This window comes from Elephas maximus, chromosome 1, assembly GCF_024166365.1.
Source record: "Elephas maximus indicus isolate mEleMax1 chromosome 1, mEleMax1 primary haplotype, whole genome shotgun sequence".
In the NCBI taxonomy this organism is placed as follows: domain Eukaryota; kingdom Metazoa; phylum Chordata; class Mammalia; order Proboscidea; family Elephantidae; genus Elephas; species Elephas maximus.
The window spans coordinates 214,365,703-214,385,867 of NC_064819.1; the positions used below are offsets into that span (position 1 = coordinate 214,365,703).

General features: G+C 38.5%; 1 protein-coding gene across 1 annotated transcript in view; it reads left to right on the plus strand.

Moving 5' to 3' along the window:
* The first annotated feature begins 3,996 nt into the window (after positions 1 to 3,996).
* ZC2HC1B (zinc finger C2HC-type containing 1B) overlaps positions 3,997 to 20,165 on the plus strand; it is a 61,529-nt gene continuing 45,360 nt past the window's right edge. Inside the window, exons 1-5 of the mRNA XM_049874318.1 lie at positions 3,997 to 4,029; positions 6,856 to 6,892; positions 9,837 to 9,898; positions 15,269 to 15,388; positions 16,106 to 16,244. Coding sequence (XP_049730275.1) covers positions 3,997 to 4,029; positions 6,856 to 6,892; positions 9,837 to 9,898; positions 15,269 to 15,388; positions 16,106 to 16,244 — 391 coding nt within the window. The remainder of the gene's footprint in view (positions 4,030 to 6,855; positions 6,893 to 9,836; positions 9,899 to 15,268; positions 15,389 to 16,105; positions 16,245 to 20,165) is intronic.

A 20,165-nucleotide genomic window follows, 5' to 3' on the forward strand; every position in this document is an offset into this window, starting at 1 on the left:
TGATACTTTGCATGTAACTAGTTCTTCCTCTAAGTCTGTAGTATATGTCTCCAGTGTATTTCACAATGTTATTCCTTGTTGTAGGTCAATTTTCATCCATTGTGCTGGGCCCTTTCAACCAGGAAGCTCATGTCATTTACTTCCAGGCAACATTTTAAAATTTATTTCCTTCTTGTGTTTTCTACTTTTTCTCTCTTGAACTGTTAATGTGGAATAGGGCCTTCTGGACTGGCACTCTAATTTGCTTATGTTTTGCTCCAATTTTTAATGTTATTTTATTCTACTTTTTGGAAGATTTCCTTCATTTTATCTTCCAACCTCCTATTGAGCTTTTTGTTTTGCCTATATGGCTTTTAATTTCCAAGAACTTTAATTTTTCTGTAAGTTGCTTTTTTGTTTTAGGCTTACATGTTAGAGACTTTCCTCAGATCTTTTGAAATTCTCACCTGTTTACCATGATTAAGATTGGAGGAAGAAAACACTGAAAACTCTGAATAGGTAACTGGCATTTCATGACTTGGAGCTTTACTGTCGGGTGGTCTGAGTGGGTTGTTTGTTGGGGGAATCTCCCATTGTCAATATGTTTAGGTATTTTCGCATGGACTAGTTAGAGTCCTGGGTAAGTTTTCATTCTGCCTTGAGAGCAAGGGTCTGGCAGAATTCTGTGAGCCAAGTGAGGGAAGGTGGATTGGGCAGGGGAGGGGAGGTGTCCTTTGCTTTCAGCATGACTATGCAGGAGATTAATCAGATTAAACTCCCTGTTTTTTTATGTAGTATGCATGCCTTTAGCCGTGCTTGGTGTTAACCAGTACATAGACTTCCCCTTTTAATCCTTTCCAGAGAGTGGACTTCTGCTACATTGGGGGAAAGGCAGTCACCAGTATCATGGAGCAGGAAAGGGGGTCTAGGAATCTTACCTTCTTTTCAAACAAATTTTACTCTGGTTCTCCATATTTTAGCATCTTGAACATTGACCAATCCTTTTTTGGTGTAGTGACTATATATTGCTTCCATCTTCTTTTGATGTTTCCTGTGTTATTCAATATTTTGCCCATAGATTTCCTTCAATATGCCACTCAAGGCTTGAGTTATACCCCAGTTCTTTCAGCCTGAGAAATGCCAAGCATGTTCTTCATGATTTTCTAACTCCAGGTCTTTGCACATTTCATTATAATACTTTGGCTTCTCAAGCCACCCCTTGAAATCTTTTGCTCAGCTCTTCGTTGTTTCTTCCATTCACTTTATTTGCCCTACATTCAAGAACAAGTTTTAGCATTCCTTTTGATATCCATTTTGGTCTTCATTTCCTGTCTTTTTAATGACTTTATGCTTGCTTCATATATAATGTCCTTGGTGTCATCTTAAAACTCATCTGGTCTTGCAGTCATTAGAGTTCAGTCCATCAAATTGATTCTTGAGATGGTCTCTAAATTCAGGTGGGATATGCTCCAGGTTGTACTTTGGCTCTTGTGGACTTGTTTTTTCTTCAGTTTCAACTTGAACTTGAATATGAGCAATTGATGGTCTACTCTGTAGTTGGCCCTGGCCTTGTTCTGACTGATGGTAATAAGCTTCTCCATCGTCTCTTTCCACAGATGTAATTGATTTGATTCCTGTATATTCCATCTGGCGAGGTCTACATTTATAGTTGCTGTTTATGTTGTTGAAAAAAGAGATTTGAAATGAATAAGTACTTGGACTTGCAAAATTCTATCATGCCACCTCTGGTGTCCTTTCCATCACCAGGCTGTTTTCCAACTGCCAATCCTTCATTTCCAACTTTGGCATTTCAATCACCAATAATTATCAATACATTTTAATTGCATATTTGATCAATTTCACACTGCAGAAGTTGGTAAAAATCTTCAATTTCTTCATCTTTGGCATTAGTGTTTGGCTTATAAATTTGAATAGTAGTCGTAATAACTGGTCTTCCTTGTAGGCGAATGGATATTCTGTCACTGACAGTGCTGTACTTCAGGATAGATCTTGAAATGTTCTTTTTCACAATGAATGCAATGCCATTCCTCTTCAATTTGTCATTTCCAGCATGGTAAACCATATGATTGTCTGATTCAAGATCGCCAATACCAGTTCATTAATGCCTAGGATATCCATCTTTATGCATTCCATTTCATTTTTGATGACTTCCAGTTTTCCTAGATTCATATTTGTACATTCCATGTTCCTATTATTAGTGGATGTTGCAGCTATTTCTGGTCATTTTGAGTCATGCCATATCTGCAAATGAAGATACCGAAAGCTTTACTCCATCCGTGTCATTAGGTTGACTGTATTCTGAGGATGCAATTCTTCCCCAGCCATATTTTGAGTGCCTTCCAACCTGAGGGGTTCATCTTCCGCCACAATATCAGACAGTGTCCCACTGCTATTCATAAGGTTTTCACTGGCCAATTTTCTCAAAAGTAGACCATCAGGTCCTTCTTCCTGGTCTTAGTCTAAAAGCTCTGCTAAAACCTGTCTACTGTGGGTGACCCTGCTGGTATTTGAAATACCAGTGGCGTAGCTTCCAACATCACAGCAACAAACCACAACGTTACGACAAACTAACAGATGATGGTTTTGAAAGAAGAAGTCAGGTTTGTACTGAAGGCATTGGCAAAAAACAAGGCTCTGAGAATTGACAGAATACCAATTGAGATGTTTCAATAATCAGATGAAGCACTGGAGGTACTCATTCATCTATGCCAAGAAATTTGGAAGATAGCTACCTGGCCAACCAACTAGAAGAGATCCATATTTGTGCCCATTCCAAAGAAAGATGATCCAACAGAATGCAGAAATTATTGAACAATACTATTAATATCACATGTAAGTAAAGTTTTGCTAAAGAAAATTCAAAAATGGTCACAGAAGTACATCAACAGAACTGCCACAAATTTCAAGTCAGAGAAGTGGACATGGAACAAGGGATACCATTACTGACATCAGATGGATCTTGGCTGAAAGCAGAGAATATCAGAAAGATGTTTACCTGTGTTTTATCGTCTATGCAAAGGCATTCAACTGTACAGATCATAACAAATTATGGATAATATTACGAAGAATGGGAATTCCAGAACACTTAATTGTGCTCATGCAGAACCTGTAAAGAGACCAAGAGATAGTTGTTCTAACAGAACAAGGGGATACTGCATGGTTTAAAGTCAGGTAAGGTGTGTGTCAGGGTTGTATCCTTTCAGCATGTTTATTCAATCTGTATGCTGAGCAAGTAATCCAAGAAGCTGGACTATATTAAGAAGGAAGTGGTATCAGGATTAGAGAAAGACTCATTAACAAGCTGCAATATGCAGATAGTACAACCTTGCTTGCTGAAAGGGAAGAGGACTTGAAGCGCTTACTGATGAATATCTAAGACCATGGCCTTCAGTATGGATTATACCTCAACATAAACAAAAATCCTGACCGTTGGACCAATAAGCAACATCATGATAAATGGAAAAATACTGAAGTTGTCAAGGATTTCATTTTACTTGGATCCATAATCAATGCCCATGGAAGCAGCAGTCAAGAAATCAAACTACATATTGCATTGGGCAAATCTGTTGCAAAAGGCCTCTTAAAGTGTTACACAAAGCAAAGATGTCACTTTGAGGACTAAAGTGTGCCTGACCCAGGCCATGGTATTTTTATTTGCCTCATACGCATGCAAAAGCTGGACAATAAATACAGAGGACCGAAGAAATTAGGAGGACCTTTGAATTATGGTGTTGGCAAAGAATATTGACTATATCACGGACTGCCAAAAGAATGAACGAATCAGCCTTGGAAGAAGTACAGCCAGAATGTTCCTTAGAAGTAAGGATGGTGAGACTTGGTCTCACGTACTTTGGACATGTTATCAGGTGGGACCAGTCCCTGGTAAAGGACATCATGCTTGGTAAAGTAGAGGGTCAAGGAAAGAGAGGTAGACCTTCAATAAGATGGACTGACACAGTAGCTGCAACGATGGGCCCAAGCATAACGATTGTGACGATGGCACCGGATGAGGCATTGTTTCGTTCTGTTGTACATAGGGTCCCTATAAGTCAGAACCAACTTGACAGCACCTAACAACATCAACATTCTTTCACCACCCCTACGCTGCCCCAGTTCCAGGGGTTTCTGTGCCTTTTGAGGGATCTGCATTGTAAATCTGAATGGTTCTGAGCTCTCCCTTCTGTTTTTGGAAGTGCCTTTTGATATAGTTTTAAGTCCTCCAAGTCCCTTACCATGGTCGGTCAGCTTTCCACAGTTTTATCATTGTCTCCTTTTGTTCCTCTCCTTGTGGTTCTTTTTGTCTTTGAAAAAGAAAATACCTCCAGTATAGTGTACTGGGTTTTCAGGGCAAAGCAAAATTAGATGGGGTGTTCCATTTGCCATCCTAAGTCATTAGTCTTAATGCCTTTTTGTGTTTCATGACTCATAAGTTGAGGCTGGTGTGACCTTCCACCACATCTCACAACCACCCCTAGTGCCCCACCCCTGCCTCTGCCGTATAGGGCCATAGGAGGTTTTGATAATTGCTAATATTCTGTTTCCTGGACTGCAAAGAATTTTGGAGTTCTTTGACTTGCTGCAACTGAATGAGAAAACATCTTCCTTTTTCCCTTCTCTACCATGCCTTTGCCTTTGTTAGGAAATGTGGGTTTTTTTTTAGGTAGTGTTTCTACAAAGCATTCTTAACTTCCAGCTCAGAAAGAGAAAATCTGATCAGAAGTAGTTAATAGAATTTTTTCAGTTTTATTCAACCCCTATGCATCTTTATGCCTCTTAGAAAACTTTCGAACTCAGACCATTGCAGTGCTTATTTTTCATTGTTGCCATGCTTAGCAAAACTGTTTACCACTACTGCTCTTTTCCTCAGTCTTAAAATTGTCTAACATTATAAACTAATGTTTAAAAATAATTACCATAATAATAGTCTATGAAATATGACCCCAAGAAGAGAGGGTAAAGATAGAGATAGCTGAGTCGATAGTCATTATTTTAGATATTCTCTATCAAAGGCATTCTTTTTATTTTTTTTGAAAGCTACTTTTTTTTTCTGATTTTTAAAAATTTGAAAATGCAGGAAATTGAAGAAAAAACAATCACCTTTATTCTTACCACTCAGAGATTATTCTTAATAATCACTTAACATATCTTTCTCTGTATATATCCTTCTAATCTTTTCAAATGTTTTGTAAAAGATTATGGAGCCCTGGTAGCATAATAGTTGAGAGCTCAGCTGTTAACCAAAATGTCAGCAGTTTGAATCTACTAGCTGCTTCGTGGAAACCCTACGGGGCAGTTCTACTGTGTCCTACAGGGTCACTATTAGTCAGAATTGACAGGATGGCAACAGGTTTATATATATATATATATTCCATATATTATATACAGTGGTACATTTATGTACTTGTAAATACGTGAATAAAAAGGCATCAGTAACATTTTCTGTGTTATTCTCCCACAAATCATTTTTAATACTATATTCTTGTGCAGGGATCAGCAACTTTTTTCTATAAAAGACCAAATAGTAAAATTTTTGGCCTAGAAGGCCATAAGGTCTCTGTCAGGACTACTCAACTGTGTATGAAAGCAGCAATAGATGATACTACAAATGAGCATGGCTATGTTCTCACATAGCTGTATTTACAAAAATAAGCAGCCCCAAATTTAGCCTACTGGCCGTAGAATGCTGACTCCTAGTTTTTTGTTTGTTTTTGTTTTTGTTTTTTTAAGCTCTTTGAGATTGTAGTTTCACAGAAAGTTGCAAAAATAGTACAAAGGCATCCCATCAACATCTTATAATAAAAAAAAATTGCTGTTGAGTCAATTCAAACTCATAGTGACCCTATAGGACAGAGCAGAACTGCCCCATGGGCTTTCTAAGAAGTAACTGGTGAATTCAAACTGCAGGCCTTCTGGTTAGCAGCTGAGCTCTTAACCACTGTGCCGCTAGGGCTCCTACATCACAATAGTACAATGTTAAAAATAAGAGAATTGACATTGGTACAATGTGTATTTATAGTTCTGTAACATTTTACAACGTGTAACCACCCCCGCAATCAAGACACAACTCTTCCATCACTCAAAGATCTCCTCATTCTACCCCTGTCCAGTCACCAAAACCTTCCTCTCTCCGCCATCTCTAACCCTTTGCAATCACTAATTTGTTTTCCATCCTTATAATTTTGTCATTTTGAGAATGTTATACAAATAAAATCATACAATATGTGACCTTTGGAGAGCAGCTTTCTTTACTCAGCACAGTGCCCTTGAGATCGATCCAGGTTATTTCATGAATCAGTAGTTTGCTCCTTTTTATGCTGGGAAGTATTTTGCTTATTGAAGGGCATTTTGTTTGTTTCAAAGGGGTTCTTTTAAAGTTTGAGGAATCAACATATTCCATGTGACAGAGCATATGGTAACAAACACTGTAGAGATGACCTCACTGTCTCCATGTTTGATTCTGCTGAATTGGAATTCTGAAAAAAAGAGTTTCATTTCATGTTTCTTGCTCTTTATTTGTCTAGAGCTGAGCCTGTACAGATTAGAACAGCAGTTTGAAGATAGATCACAGAGAACATTTTATGTCAGACTAATAACCTAGACTTACTCTACAAGCAAACAGAGCAATGAAGGATACAAGTGGGAAGAACATAAACAAAGCTGTGGTTTAGGAAGATTAAACCTCTCTTATAGTCCTCTCTCATAGTCAAGCTTCCATGTCAATTTGAAATATACTGCTGGTTCAGAATGTGATAAGGGGAACATCTGTTTCCTGGTCTTCAATTGAATCATATTGTATCTGTCTACCATTATTTTAAACTCATTGAATTCATCAAAACTCACTGATTGAAACCAAAGGTCATCAATCCTCCACAGGCCTCCAGTTGCTTTGCAGGTTAGGATTGGTATTTATTTATATCTACATTTATGTAAAGGAGCCCTGGTGGCACAGTGATTAAACACACTCAGCTGCTAATCAAAAAGTCAGCAGTTCAAACCCACCAGAAGCTCTGCAGAAGAAAGATATGGCAGTCTGCTTCCATAAAGATTACAGCCTTGGAAACCCTATGAGGCAGTTCTACTGTGTCCCATAGGGTCGCTGTAAGTCAGAATCGATGGGGTGGCAATGGGATTCATTTGGTTTTTGGTATATTTATCTAAATCTGTATTTTTTAATGATGGTTGAATTAATAGTCTTAATACTTACAGAGACCCAGGTTTGAGTCTCAGTGTTATGCTTACTAAGAAGCCCTGGACTCACAGTGGTTAATTGCTCGGCTGCTAACTGAAATGTCAGAGGTTCAAATACACCAGCCACTCTGCAGGAGAAAGATGCTACAATCTGCTTCTGTAAAGATCACAGCCTTGGAAACCCTATGGGGCAGTTCTCCTCTGTCCTATAGAGTCACTATGAGTGGAATCAACTCCATGGCAATGGGTTCTGCCTACTACCTGTAGTTTCAGAGAATTTACCTAACCTTGAGCCTCTGCTTCATCTGCAAAATAATAATGCTGATCCCATCTCACAGCAAATGAGATTACAAAGGGAAAGTGTTTGGAAAACGGGAAAGTACTGTACTAAGATCACTGTAATATTCATAAAAATAATCTGTTACTTGAGAAAAAGAGGCAACTGTTTTATAATTAGGATGAGTAGATTTTATTAACAAGTGGGAGGCTGGGATATCCTTGCTTTACAGAGTCAGAAGGCCAAAAGAACAGGGAGAGAGACTGGCATTTCTGTGTTCTGTGACTGGTTGGCACCTATGATTGATGTTGTGATTGGCATTGCAAAATACCATATTAGCTTCTCTGTCCAGCTTATCGTCATCTTCTTGGCCCTTAAATATAAAGTTCTCTAAGGATCTCGCCTGTACTTCTCTTTCCAAGACCTCTTTGTTGATAGTAACTTTTTTTTTTCTTCTTTTTTATTGTACTTTTGATGAAGGTTTACAGAACAAACTAGTTTCCCATTAAACAGTATACATATTGTTTTATGACATTGGTTAACAAACCCACGATATGGGTTCTCTTTTACAAGCTTTCCTTTTCCCTCCTGCCATTTAGTCCTTGCCCCTGGGCTGGTGTACCCTTTTAGTCTTGTTTTGTTTTATGGGCCTATCTAATCTATGGCTAAAGGGTGAACCTCAGGAGTGACTTCATTACTGAGCTAAAAGGGTGTCTGGGAGCCATACTCTGGGGGTTCCTCCAGTCTCTGTCATACCAGTAAGTCCAGTCTTTTTTTTTTTTTTTGAGTTAGAATTTTGTTCTACATTTTCTTCCATCTCTGTCTGAGACCCTTTATTGTGATCCCTGTCAGAGCATTTGGTAGTGGTAGCCAGGCACCATCTAGTTGTACTGGACTCAGTCTGGTAGAGGCCATGGTAGATGTGGTCTGTTAGTCCTTTGGACTAATCTTTCCCTTGTATCTTTAGTTTTCTTCATTCTCCCTTGCTCCTGAAGGAGTGAGACCAGTGTTGTATCTTAGATGGCTGCTCACAGACTTTTAAGACTCCAGACGCTACTCACCAAAGTAGAATGTAGAACATTTTTTTATATAAACTGTGTTATACCAGTTGAGCTAGATGTTTGTTGGTACTAACTTTTGAAGTAAAATGCCTTAAATCTTCAAAGCCTAAATCTGTTTCCTTGGCCCTGCTAACTGATAAAACTCAACCTCAAAGTTCAAAGCTGAGGTCATTTTTCTTTAGAAGACGGCCCCGCTTTTGAGTTCCCTGTTTCTATTCACAGCCTACCATCATCTCAGTCCTTTGGCTGATAAAACTGAGCTCAGTCCTTGGGTTTTTTTCTCTCCTTGTTCCCTCAAGGCCTCTTTCCCACAAATCTTGTCCTGTTGTCTGTTCTTTCACCACAGTGTCTCCCGTTTCCTCTCTCCATTTCAGGCCTACATTAGCTTCTTAACTAAACTCTCCCTACCCATCTCACCTTCCTGCATTCACCCTTCCTCTCCTCTGTCACGTTAATCTTCCTAAGCCATAGCTCTGTTCATGTTCTTCCCACTTGTGTCCTTCATTGTCTCTTGCTTATAGAATAAGCCCAGGTCATTAAATGAATATAAAATGTTCTCTGTGATTTGTCCTCAAATTGCTGTTCTAATCTGTACATGCTCAACTCTAGATAAACCAGAAGGAAGTAATATGAGATGAAACTCTTTTTTTCAGAATTCCATAATGTTTTATTTTTCTCATGACACTTTCCTACCTTAAAGTTATTTATGTACATGCTTCTTCTCTTTTGGTATGCTGGACCCAAGTGTGGTTTCTCTCAATATTTCTGTGGTCATGCATATAGCAGATACTTATTTATTGAAGGAATGATGGGACCTGTAGTAGAAACTCAACTCTTGTTTGGCCTACACATTCAGCAAGTATTTATTGAGCACCTTACCATGGGCCAGGCAGTTTGAGGGGATATAGGAGACACAGTCTCAGCCTCTACATTGTACCGGGAATCCCAAAGATGTTACCATTAGGTTATTTGTGACTTTATACTAAGGTTATACTAAGGTATTAACTTTGTAGTTAAGTCTAAAGCAAAGCTACCAGGCACTTAGTTTAAAAATATAGTATTAAATAATTATACTCTGTTTGCCTGAAGAATATGGAATTCACTTTTTTAGTGAAGTGTGATGTTTATATTAGGAAAGGAAAACACAGGTGAGTTTACGGAGGGTCTTTCTAAGAGGAGGAAGTTGTTGGCAGGGAGGGAAAAAGGGGGAGTGAGGATATCAAGCTATAGAGGTCTCTTCCAGTCAGTCACTTCTGAGCTGCCAGGCAATCCTGTGATACTAACATAATGTGCTCTTGAATCTTCTGCAGATGGCAATCAGAAACTATTTCCCTGTGAAGTCTGTGGAAGACGCTTTGCAGCAGATGTTCTGGTAAACATAGACATTTTGTGGACGTGTTTCATTGGCGTTAAATGAACTGGAAAGTCAGTAAGGAGGCAGCAGCAGCAGAGATTAAAGACAGATGTGGAGGGAAAGCAAGGGAAGGGGAGAAGTGCATAACCTATGGCTGGCAGGCCCAGTGGACACGGAGGCAGATTGATGCTGCCTCATTCAAAAGAGTACGGATTAAACACTGTTCTTTTACTAAAAAGATGTCAGCTGGTAGTGTCTTGGCACAGCTGATAATCCCTTGAGAGGTTTTGGCTCTTTCTGGCCTTTCCTATAAGCATTCTGACTCATAGTGACCAATGTCACGGCCAAAGCACAGGGAAATTAATGAGTCAAGAGAGATGAGCATTGGATTTTGGGTATCTGGAAACTTGGCTTTTAGTTGCAACTTTGTCACTAATTCTCGAAAGTCCTTTAGCCTCCCCCTGTTTTCTGCTCTGCCATATATAAAGACAGAACCCTCCAATTTCAGGGTTTTGATACAATTTGAACAAAACAATACATGAATGTAGGACCTGTTCTGAGGTCTAATTATTATCCAGATTCAAGCTCGCTGCATTGCTGCATGTCAAGTCCCCTGATAGATGACTATAATGTGGAAGTAAAAGTTTGATTTATTTCAATATTACAGAATAAAACATGTGTTAGGCTCCAACATTATAAAGAGATTCCCAAGAAAGATGATAAAATCTAAGATGATAATCTATTGTTAGTTGAGATATTTTAGATCAAGAAGACTTACCTTAAAGAATTTGGATTATTAGCCTTACCTTGGAACATTGTCTGATATAGTGCTGGAAGATGAGCCTCTCAGGTTGGAAGGCACTCACAAGATGACTGGGGAAAAGCTGCCTCCTCAAAGTAGAGTCCACCTTAATGACGTGGATGGAGTCAAGCTTTTGGGACCTTCATTTGCTGAGGTGGCACAGAAAAAAAAAATAGCTGCAAACGTACATTAATAATTGCAATATAGAATATATGACGTATGGATCTAGGAAAACTGGAAATTGCCAGAAATGAAATGGAATGCATAAACATCAATATCCTAGGCATTAGTGAGCTGAAATGGACTTGTATTGGCCATTTTGAATCAAACAATCTTATGGTCTACTATGTTGGGAATGACAAATTGAAGAAGAATGATGTCTCATTCATGGTCAAAAAGAACATTTCAAGATCTATCCTGAAATACTACACTGTCAGTGATAGGATAATATCCATACAGCTACAAGGAAGACCAGTTAATATGACTATTTAAATTTAAACACCAACCATTAAGGACAAAGATGAAGAAATTGAAGATTTTTACCAACTTCTGCAGTCTGAAATTATCAAACACACAATCAAGATGCATTGATAATTACTGGTGACTGAAATGCAAAATACGGAAATGAAGACGGATTGGTAGTTAGAAAATACGGGCTTGGCCATAGAAATGACACCAGAGATCGCATGATGGAATTTTGCAAGACCAACGATTTCTTCATTACAAATACCTTTTTCAAAAACATAAATAGCAACTATACACATGGACTGTACCAGATGGAATATGCAGGAATCAAATCGACTACATCTGTGGAAAGAGATGATGGAAAAGCTCAGTATCGTTAGTCAGAAGAAGGCCAGGAAACAACTGTGGGACAGACCATCAATTGCTCATATACAAGCTCAAGTTGAAGTTGAAGAAAATTAGAACAACTCTGTGAGAGCCAAAGTACAACCTTGAGTACATCGCACCATCTCAAGAATAGATTTAATGTATTGAATACTAATGGCTGAAGACCAGAGGAGTTGTGGAATGACATCAAGGACATCACACATGAAGAAAGCAAGAGATCATTAAAAAGACAGGAAAGAAAGAAAAGACCAAAATGGATGTCAGAAGAGACTCTGAAACTTGCTCTTGAACGTAGAGTAGCTAAAGTGAAGGAAAGAAATGAAGAAAAAGAACTGAACAGAAGATTTTAAAGGGCAGCTCAAGAAGACAAAGTGAAGTATTATAACGAAATGTTCAAAGATCTGGAGTTAGAAAAACAAAAGGGAAGAGCATGCTTGGCATTTCTGAAGCTGAAAGAACTGACGAAAAATTCCAGCCTCAAGTTGCAATATTGAAGGATTTATGGGGAAAATATTAAACATAGGAAGCATCAAAAGAAGATGGAAGGAATATACAGAATCACTGTTCCAAAAAGAATTGGTCAATGTTCAACCATTTCGGGAAGCAGGATATGATCAAGAACCAATGGTACTGAAGGAAGGAGTCTAAGCTGTATTAAAGGCATCGGGGAAAAACAAGGTTTCAGGAACTGACAGAATACCAACTGAGATGTTACAACAAACAGATGCAGCACTAGAAACATTCACTTGTCTATGCCAACTGACTGGAAGAGATCCATATTTGTTCCCATTCCAAAGAAAGGTGACCTAGCAGAATGCAAAAATTATCAAACAGCATCTTTAATATTACACACAAGTAAAATTTTGCTGAAGATCATTCAAAAGCTGTTGCAGCAGTAAATCGACAGGGAACTGCCAGAAATTTAAGCCAGATTCAGAAGAGGATGTAGAACAAAGGATATCACTGCTGATGTGAGATGTATCCTGGCTGAGAGCAGAGAATACCAGAAAGATGTTTACCTGTGTTTTATTAACTATGCAAAAGCATTCGACTGTGTGAATCATAACAAATTATGGATAACATTTTGAAGAATAGGAATTCCAGAACACTTAATTGTGCTCATGCAGAACATATACTTAGACCAAGAAGTAGTTGTTCCAACAGAACAAGGGGACACTTTCTGGTTTAAAGTCAAGAAAGGTATGTGTCAGTGTTGTATCCTTTCACCATACTTATTCAGTCTGTATGCTGAGCAAATAATTTGAGAAGCTGGACTATACGAAGAAGGACATGGCATCAGGATTGGAGGAAGACTCATTGACAACCTTGGTTATGCAGATGACACAAGCTTGCTTGCTGAAAGTGAAGAGGACTTGAAGCACTTACTGATGAACATGAAAGACCACAGCCTTCAGTATGGATTACACCACAACATAAAGAAACAAAAATCCTCACGGCTTGACCGATAAGCAACATCATGATAAATGGAAAAAATATTGAAGTTGTGAAGGATTTCATTTTACTTGGATCCACAATCAATGCCCATGGAAGCAGCAGTCAAGAAATCAAATGATGCATTGCAAAATGTTCTGCATCACACTTGGGTGAGTGGTGTCTGGGGTCTTAAAAGCTTGGAAATGGCCATCTAAGACACATCAATTAGTCCCAATGCACTTGGAGCAAAGGAGAATGAAGAACACTGAAGACGTAAGGGAAATATTAGCCCAAGAGACAGAAGGGCCATATAAACCAGAGATTCCATCAGCCTGAGACCAGAAAAACTAGATGGTGCCACACTGACAGGGAACACAACAGAGGAGTCCCTGACAGATTGGAGAAAAGTACGGAGCAGAACTTGAATTCACGCAAAAAGACTAGACTTAATGGTCTGACTGAGGCTGGAGGAACCCCCGAAGCCCACTCTTCGAAGATGTTCTGTTAACCTAGAACTAAAACCATTCCTGAAGCCCATTCTTCAAACAAAGATTAGACTGAAATATAGAACATAAAATAATATTTGTGAAGAGTGTGCTTCCTAGTTCAAGCAGATATATAAGACCAAAAGGGTGGCTCCTATCCAGAGGCAGGATGGGAGGGCAGGAAAGGACAAGAGCTGGTTGGATGGACATGGGAAACCTGGGATGGAAAGGGAGAGTGTGCTGTCACATTATTGGGATTGCAACTCATGTCACATAACAATATATGTGTGAATTTTTGTATGAGAAATTAACTTGAGCTGTAAACTTTCACCTAAAGCACAGTAAAAAAAAAAAAAAAAAAAGAGGAAAGAAAGAAATCAAATGATGCATTGCATTGGGCAAATCTGCTACTAAAGATCTTTTTAAAGTGTTAAAAAGCAAAGATGTCACTTTCAGGAGTAAGGTGTGCCTGACGCAAGCCAGGGTGTCTTCAATTGCCTCATATGCATGGGAAAGCTGTACAATGAATAAGGAAAATCAAAGAATTGATGCCTTTGAATTATGGTGTTGGCAAAGAATATTGAACAAATCTGTCCTGGAACAAATCCTGGAAGAAGGACAGCCAGAATGCTCATTAGAAGCAAGGATGGTGAGACTTCATCTCACATACTTTGGACATGTTATCAGGAGGGACCAGTCCCTGGAGAAGGACATCATGCTTGGTAAAGCAGAGTGTCAGTGAAAAAGAGGAAGACTCCCAGTGAGATGGACTGACACAGTGGCTGCAAAAATGGGCTCAAGCATAACAATAATTGTGAGGATGGTGTAGGACCGGGCAGTGTTTCCTTTTGTTGTATATAGGGCCTCTATGAGTTGGAACCAACCTGATGGCACCTAACCACAACAGCAACAGCCTTACTATAATTGGGGCAAAGGCTGCAAAATGAGGTTGTAGGTTTTTATTTCCCTGGGGAATTAACTGAGGTTAGGGCTTCTTGAAGCTAGAGGAGGAGTTCACAGGCTTTTTGTGTCCTGGTATCCACCAATGTGCTGCCTTCAGTAAGCTGCCTTTGCTTTTGCCAGCCCTGGGGCTGCACCCCTCGAGAATGGGTTTGAGACCTAGAAGGTACCATCTGAAGAAAAAAAAAAAAAAGAGGAACCACTAAATGTCAAGTGTGTCTCATATACTCTTGAGTTCCACTTTGTAGGCCTGTTTCTAGCCAAGAGAGTGTTTGATCAAGTGATCTGATATCTCTCTGTCCTTTAGTTTAAAATGGTAGGGTTTGTTATTAGCCAGGTGCAGTGATTTTTATAGAGCCTGTGTTTTATTGGGTTGGGACAAAGTAACTGTATAAATGATAGCAAGGAAAAGTACCCAGATTGAAAGGCAGAAATACTGGTATAATCCCATACTGGCACACTAGCAGACTTTAGAAAGGGATACAGGTAAAAACTATGTGTTGGTTCCCCAGTTTTTGTATTAGAAATGCCATGTACTTAAAGGACTACTGATTGGAATAAAGAGAGCACTGCCCAAGTGGTAGAGTTAAATATATGAAGACAAATTTTAAGTAAAACTCTTTACTGTAGAGGCCTTTCATTGCCCTTGCCCAAACACAAAATTAAGTGATATGGAACATGGATGAGGAAAGCCAGATGGATTTGCTCTGCTGGGACTTCAGAGTTACAGAATGCACAAGGCTCTGTCGGTGCAGCCCTGCCACTGGGCAGTGGGGACCGTGTAAGTAGACCTGTACATTACAAACCTTGTGATTGTGCATTTTTAAAGCACCAACCTCTACTTACCTTTTCTAGGAAAGGCACGGACCCATATGTAGAAAACTCTTCAACAAAAAGCGTAAACCTTTCAATTCATTGAAGCAAAGATTACAGGGCACTGACATTCCTACTGTGAGGAAGGTTCCTCAATCCAAGGTACTATTTGTATCTTTCTTGTTCTCTGTCAAGTTTTAAGTACATTAAAGCCTGTTTCTGGGCTCTCTGTTTGGTATCATTGTTGTTTGGTAGTGAAGTGTAACATCATGCAAGCATAATCCACCTTTACTGTTTTCTTTATCATCTTGCACACTTAAATTTCCAAATGGATTCACATACTTTTTAGACTTGTCAAAAAAGAATCTTGTTTATATTGTCATTAAACCAAAAACCAAACCCATTGCCGCTGAGTCAATTCTGACTCAGAGCAACCCTACAGGACAGGGTAGAACTGTCCTGTACGGTTTCCAAAGAGTAGCTGGTGGATTCGAACTGCCAACCTTTTGGTTAGAAGGCAAGAGCTTAAGCACTGTGCCACCAGGGCTCCATATATGAGTGTCATTAAATCTAGCAATTAACTTGGAAGAAGGTCATTTTTCATCTTATATTTAAGTCTTCCTTTGCAATTTTGTGATTCTCTTTGTTTTTCTGATTTTTATTTTATTTTTCCCTCACTACTGTGACTTTCAAGTTTTTTATCACTGTATTTTCCAAAACTCTTAAAGTATTTCTTTTGAAAAACAAATTTTCCCTCCTCTCCAAATTTCACAGGCCTATTTCCTGTAAATTCAAATCCAATCTTAAAAAAAAAAAAAAAAGAATGGAGGTGTACAGTCTAGATTAGTATTGTTTGTTGGTTTTTTTTTTTTTTTACAGTCCCAACCTGTGAGGAAATCTAACTGGAGACAACAACATGAAGACTTCATCAATGCCATTCGATCAGCAAAGCAGTGTACATTAGCCATTAAAGAAGGTCGGCCTCTCCCACCTCCACCCCCACCATCCATCAACCCAGGTGTGTGGACATTTTGCTTTGCTTTTGACACTTTACCCATAACCAATTGAGGCTATGCTTGACTTTTGGCAAAATCATCATGCCTACTTTCCTGTTATGCACCCTAAAATCTACAACAACAATTGTATAAGAGCAATTTTATCATAAAATTTATCTGATTCTAACTTCTTTTAATTCTGCATAAGGATTCTGTTTTCTTTGAACTCTGCCTCAAAATGAGACTGTGGACCTCAGAGAACACTACTGTACCAAGTGCTGTGCATTGCATAACTCGAAGGGAGGGATGCCATTCACGTTATATTTTTATGGAGATGGAGCTTTCTAAGCAATTCTATAGTAGCTCTGTAGGGTCAGATACCCGCAGCTATTTTTTTTTTTTTTAAGTAAAGGTTACATAACATAAAATTCAACATTTAAATATTTTACAATATCAACTCAATAGCCTTTTTTACCCCGAATTTTTTATTAAGAAAAATTTCAAGGCTACAGAACGAGAGCAGTAGTACAATGAACACTCATATGCTTTCCATTGAAATTCAAGAATTGCTGACATTGTTGCTATATTTTTTATGCTTTTTTTTTTCTCTCTCTCTATTTTTGGAAGAACCACTTTAAAAGTAAGTTGTAAGCATCATCACATTTTACCCCTAATTGTTTCAGTATGTGTATCTTAAGCGTAAGTACATTTTCCTGTAAACCACAATATTATCATACTTAATATATTGGTCCATATTCATATTTTCTCAGTTAAGAATGACTTTTAAACATATATAGAACACTCCACCCAACAACAGCAGAATGCACAATCGTCTCCAATGCACATGAGTCATTCTTTGGGATAGAACATACATTAGGTCACAAAATAAGTCTCAGTGAAGACTGAAATCATACAAAGTATACTCTCCAACCACAGTGGAATAAAACTAGAACTCAGTAACAGAAGAAAAAGTGGAAAATTCACAAATAAGTGAAATCAGTATGCTAGTAAATAACCAACGGGTCAAAGAAGAAATCACAAGAGAAGTTAGAAAATACTTAGAGAAGAATGAATATAAAAACAAAACATACCAAAACGGCAGTGCTCAGAGAGAATTTTATAGCTATAAATGCCTCCATTAAAGAAGAAGAAAGACCTATGCCCATCAACAGATGAATGGATAAACAAACTGTGGTATATACACACAATGGAGCATTACGCAACGATAAAGAACAATGACAAATCTGTGAAGCATCTCATAACATGGATGCATCTGGAGGACATTATGCTGAGCGAAATAAGTCAGTCACAAAAGGACAAATATCGTATGAGACCACTACTGTAAAAACTCATGAAAAGGTTTACATACAAAAAGATACAATATTTGATGGTTACAAGGGAGGGAAGGGTGGGGATGGAAGAACACCTAATAGGCAATAAGATAAGCAGTAACTTTGGTGAAAGGTAAGACAGTACATAATATCGGGGAAGCCAGCACAACCTGTACAAGACAAGCCCATGGTAGCTCCATAGACACATCTAAACTCCCTGAGGGGCCAAATTGCTGGGCTGAGGGCTATGGGACCATGGTCTCAGGAAACATCTAAGTCAATTGGCATAACAGAGTTTACAAAGAAAATGTTCTACATTCTACTTTGGTGAGTAACGTCTGGGGTTTTAAAAGCCTGTGAGTGGCCATCTAGGATACTCCACTGGTCTCACCCCTTTGGGAGCAAAGAAGAATGAAGAAAACTAAAGACATAAGTGAAAGATTAGCCCAAATGACTAATGGACCACATCTACCATGGCCTCCACCAGGCTGAGTCCACTACAACTAGATGGTGCCTGGCTACCACCACTAACTGCTCTGACAGGGATCACAATAGAGGGTACCAGACAGAGCTGGAGAAAAATGTAGGATAAAATTCTAACTCAAAAAGAAAGACCAGACTTGCTGGCCTGACAGAGACTGGAGAAACCCTGATAGACCCTGGACACCCTTTCAGCTCAGTAATGAGGCCACTCCTGAGGTTCACCCTTCAGCCAAAGATTGAACATGCCCAAAACAAGCCTAAAGGGGTACACCAGCCCTGAGGCAGGGACTGGAAGGTAGGAAGGAACAGGAAAGCTGGTAATAGGGAACCCATGGTTGAGAAAGGAGAGTGTTGACATGTCATGGGGTTATTAACCAATGTCATACAACAATGTGTGTACTATTTGATGAGAAACATATTTGTTCTGTAAACCTTCATCTAAAGTTCAATAATAAAAAAGATCTCAAATCAATAACCTATCTTAACAACTTGAACTAGAAAAAGAAGAGCAAACTAAATCCAAAACTAGTGAAAAGAAGGAAATAAGAGTCCTGGAAAAAAGCCCATAAATCTATGGCCAATTGATTTTAGACAAGGATGCCAAGTCCACCAGTGAGGAAAGAATAGACTCTTCAACAAACAGTGGTGGGATTTCACCTGCAGAAGAATGAAGTTGGACCCCTACCTCACACCATATATGAAAATGAACTCAAAATAGAGCAATGAACTAAAAATATAAGAGTTAAAAGTATAAAACACATAGAAGAAAACATAGGGGTAAATCTTTAGGACCTTATATTTGGCAATGAATTCTTATATATGACAGCAAAAGCACAAACAACAAAAGAAAAAAATAGATCAATTGGACTTCATCAAAATTAAAAACTTTTGTGCATCAAAGGACATTAGCAAGAAAGTGAAAAGAGCCCACAGAATGGGACAAAATATTTGGAAATCATACACGTGATAGGGGTTTAATATCCAGCATATGTAAAGAATTTATAGCTGTAACTCAACAACAACAAAAAGACAACCTAATTAAAATATGGGCAAAGGACTTGAATAAACATTTCTCCAAAGAAGGTATGCAAATGGCCAATGAATTCATGAGAAGATGCTCAACATCATTCATTGTTGTCGTTGGGTGCTCTTGGGTCAATTCTGACTCATAGTGACCTCATGTGACAGAACTGCCCCAGAGGGTTTTCTTCACTGTAATCTTTATGAAAACAGGTCACCAGGTCTTTCTCCCACAGAGACGCTGGGTGGGTTTAAACCACCCACCTTTTGATTAGCAGCTGAGAGCTTAACCATTGTGCCACCAGGGTGCTTTCATTTGTCATTAGGGAGTACGATAGCATAGGTATGAGTCAGATTGACTTGAGGGCACACAACAACAACCTTTGTCCCTAACAGTTTACATACCTCAGTTGATTGAAATATTTTTTGGCTCTTCTCAATTGGACAGTAAAGTATCATCTTATATTCTGAGGCTTATTATATTGGGCATTTCTATACAAAGAACCAGACAGGTCTAATGGTGACAAATTGCCTTGATTTTTATTTGTCTTAGAATTTCTTTATTTCTTCAATTTTGAAGGATAATTTTGCTGAGTACAGAATTCTAGGCTGGTGAATTCTTTTTCTTTCAATACTTGAATATTTTACTCCACTCTTCTTCCTTGCATGGTTTTATGAAGAGAAATCTAATATAATTCTTTTCCATGTTCTTCTGTTGGTGAAATATTTTTTCTTCTGGCTCAAGACTTTCTCTTTGAGTTTGATTTTCTTCAGTTCAAATATGATACGCCTAGGTGTAGATTTTTTGGTGTCTGTCCTTGATGTTTTCTGAACTTCCTGGAACTGTGGTTTAGTGTCAATTCTGAAGAATTCTCAGCCATTACTTGAAATACTTCTTTGATTGCTTTCTCCCTTTTTTCTCCTTCTGGTATTACACATATATTATACCTTTTGTAATTTTCCCACAGTTCTTGGATATTCTGTTTCTTCTGTCCAATCTTTTTTCTCTTTGCGTTTCAGTTTGGTTTCTTTTGATATACCTTCGAGTTCACTGATTCTTTCCTCAGCCATCTCCAGTCTACTGATGAGCGCATCACAGGCATTTTTTAT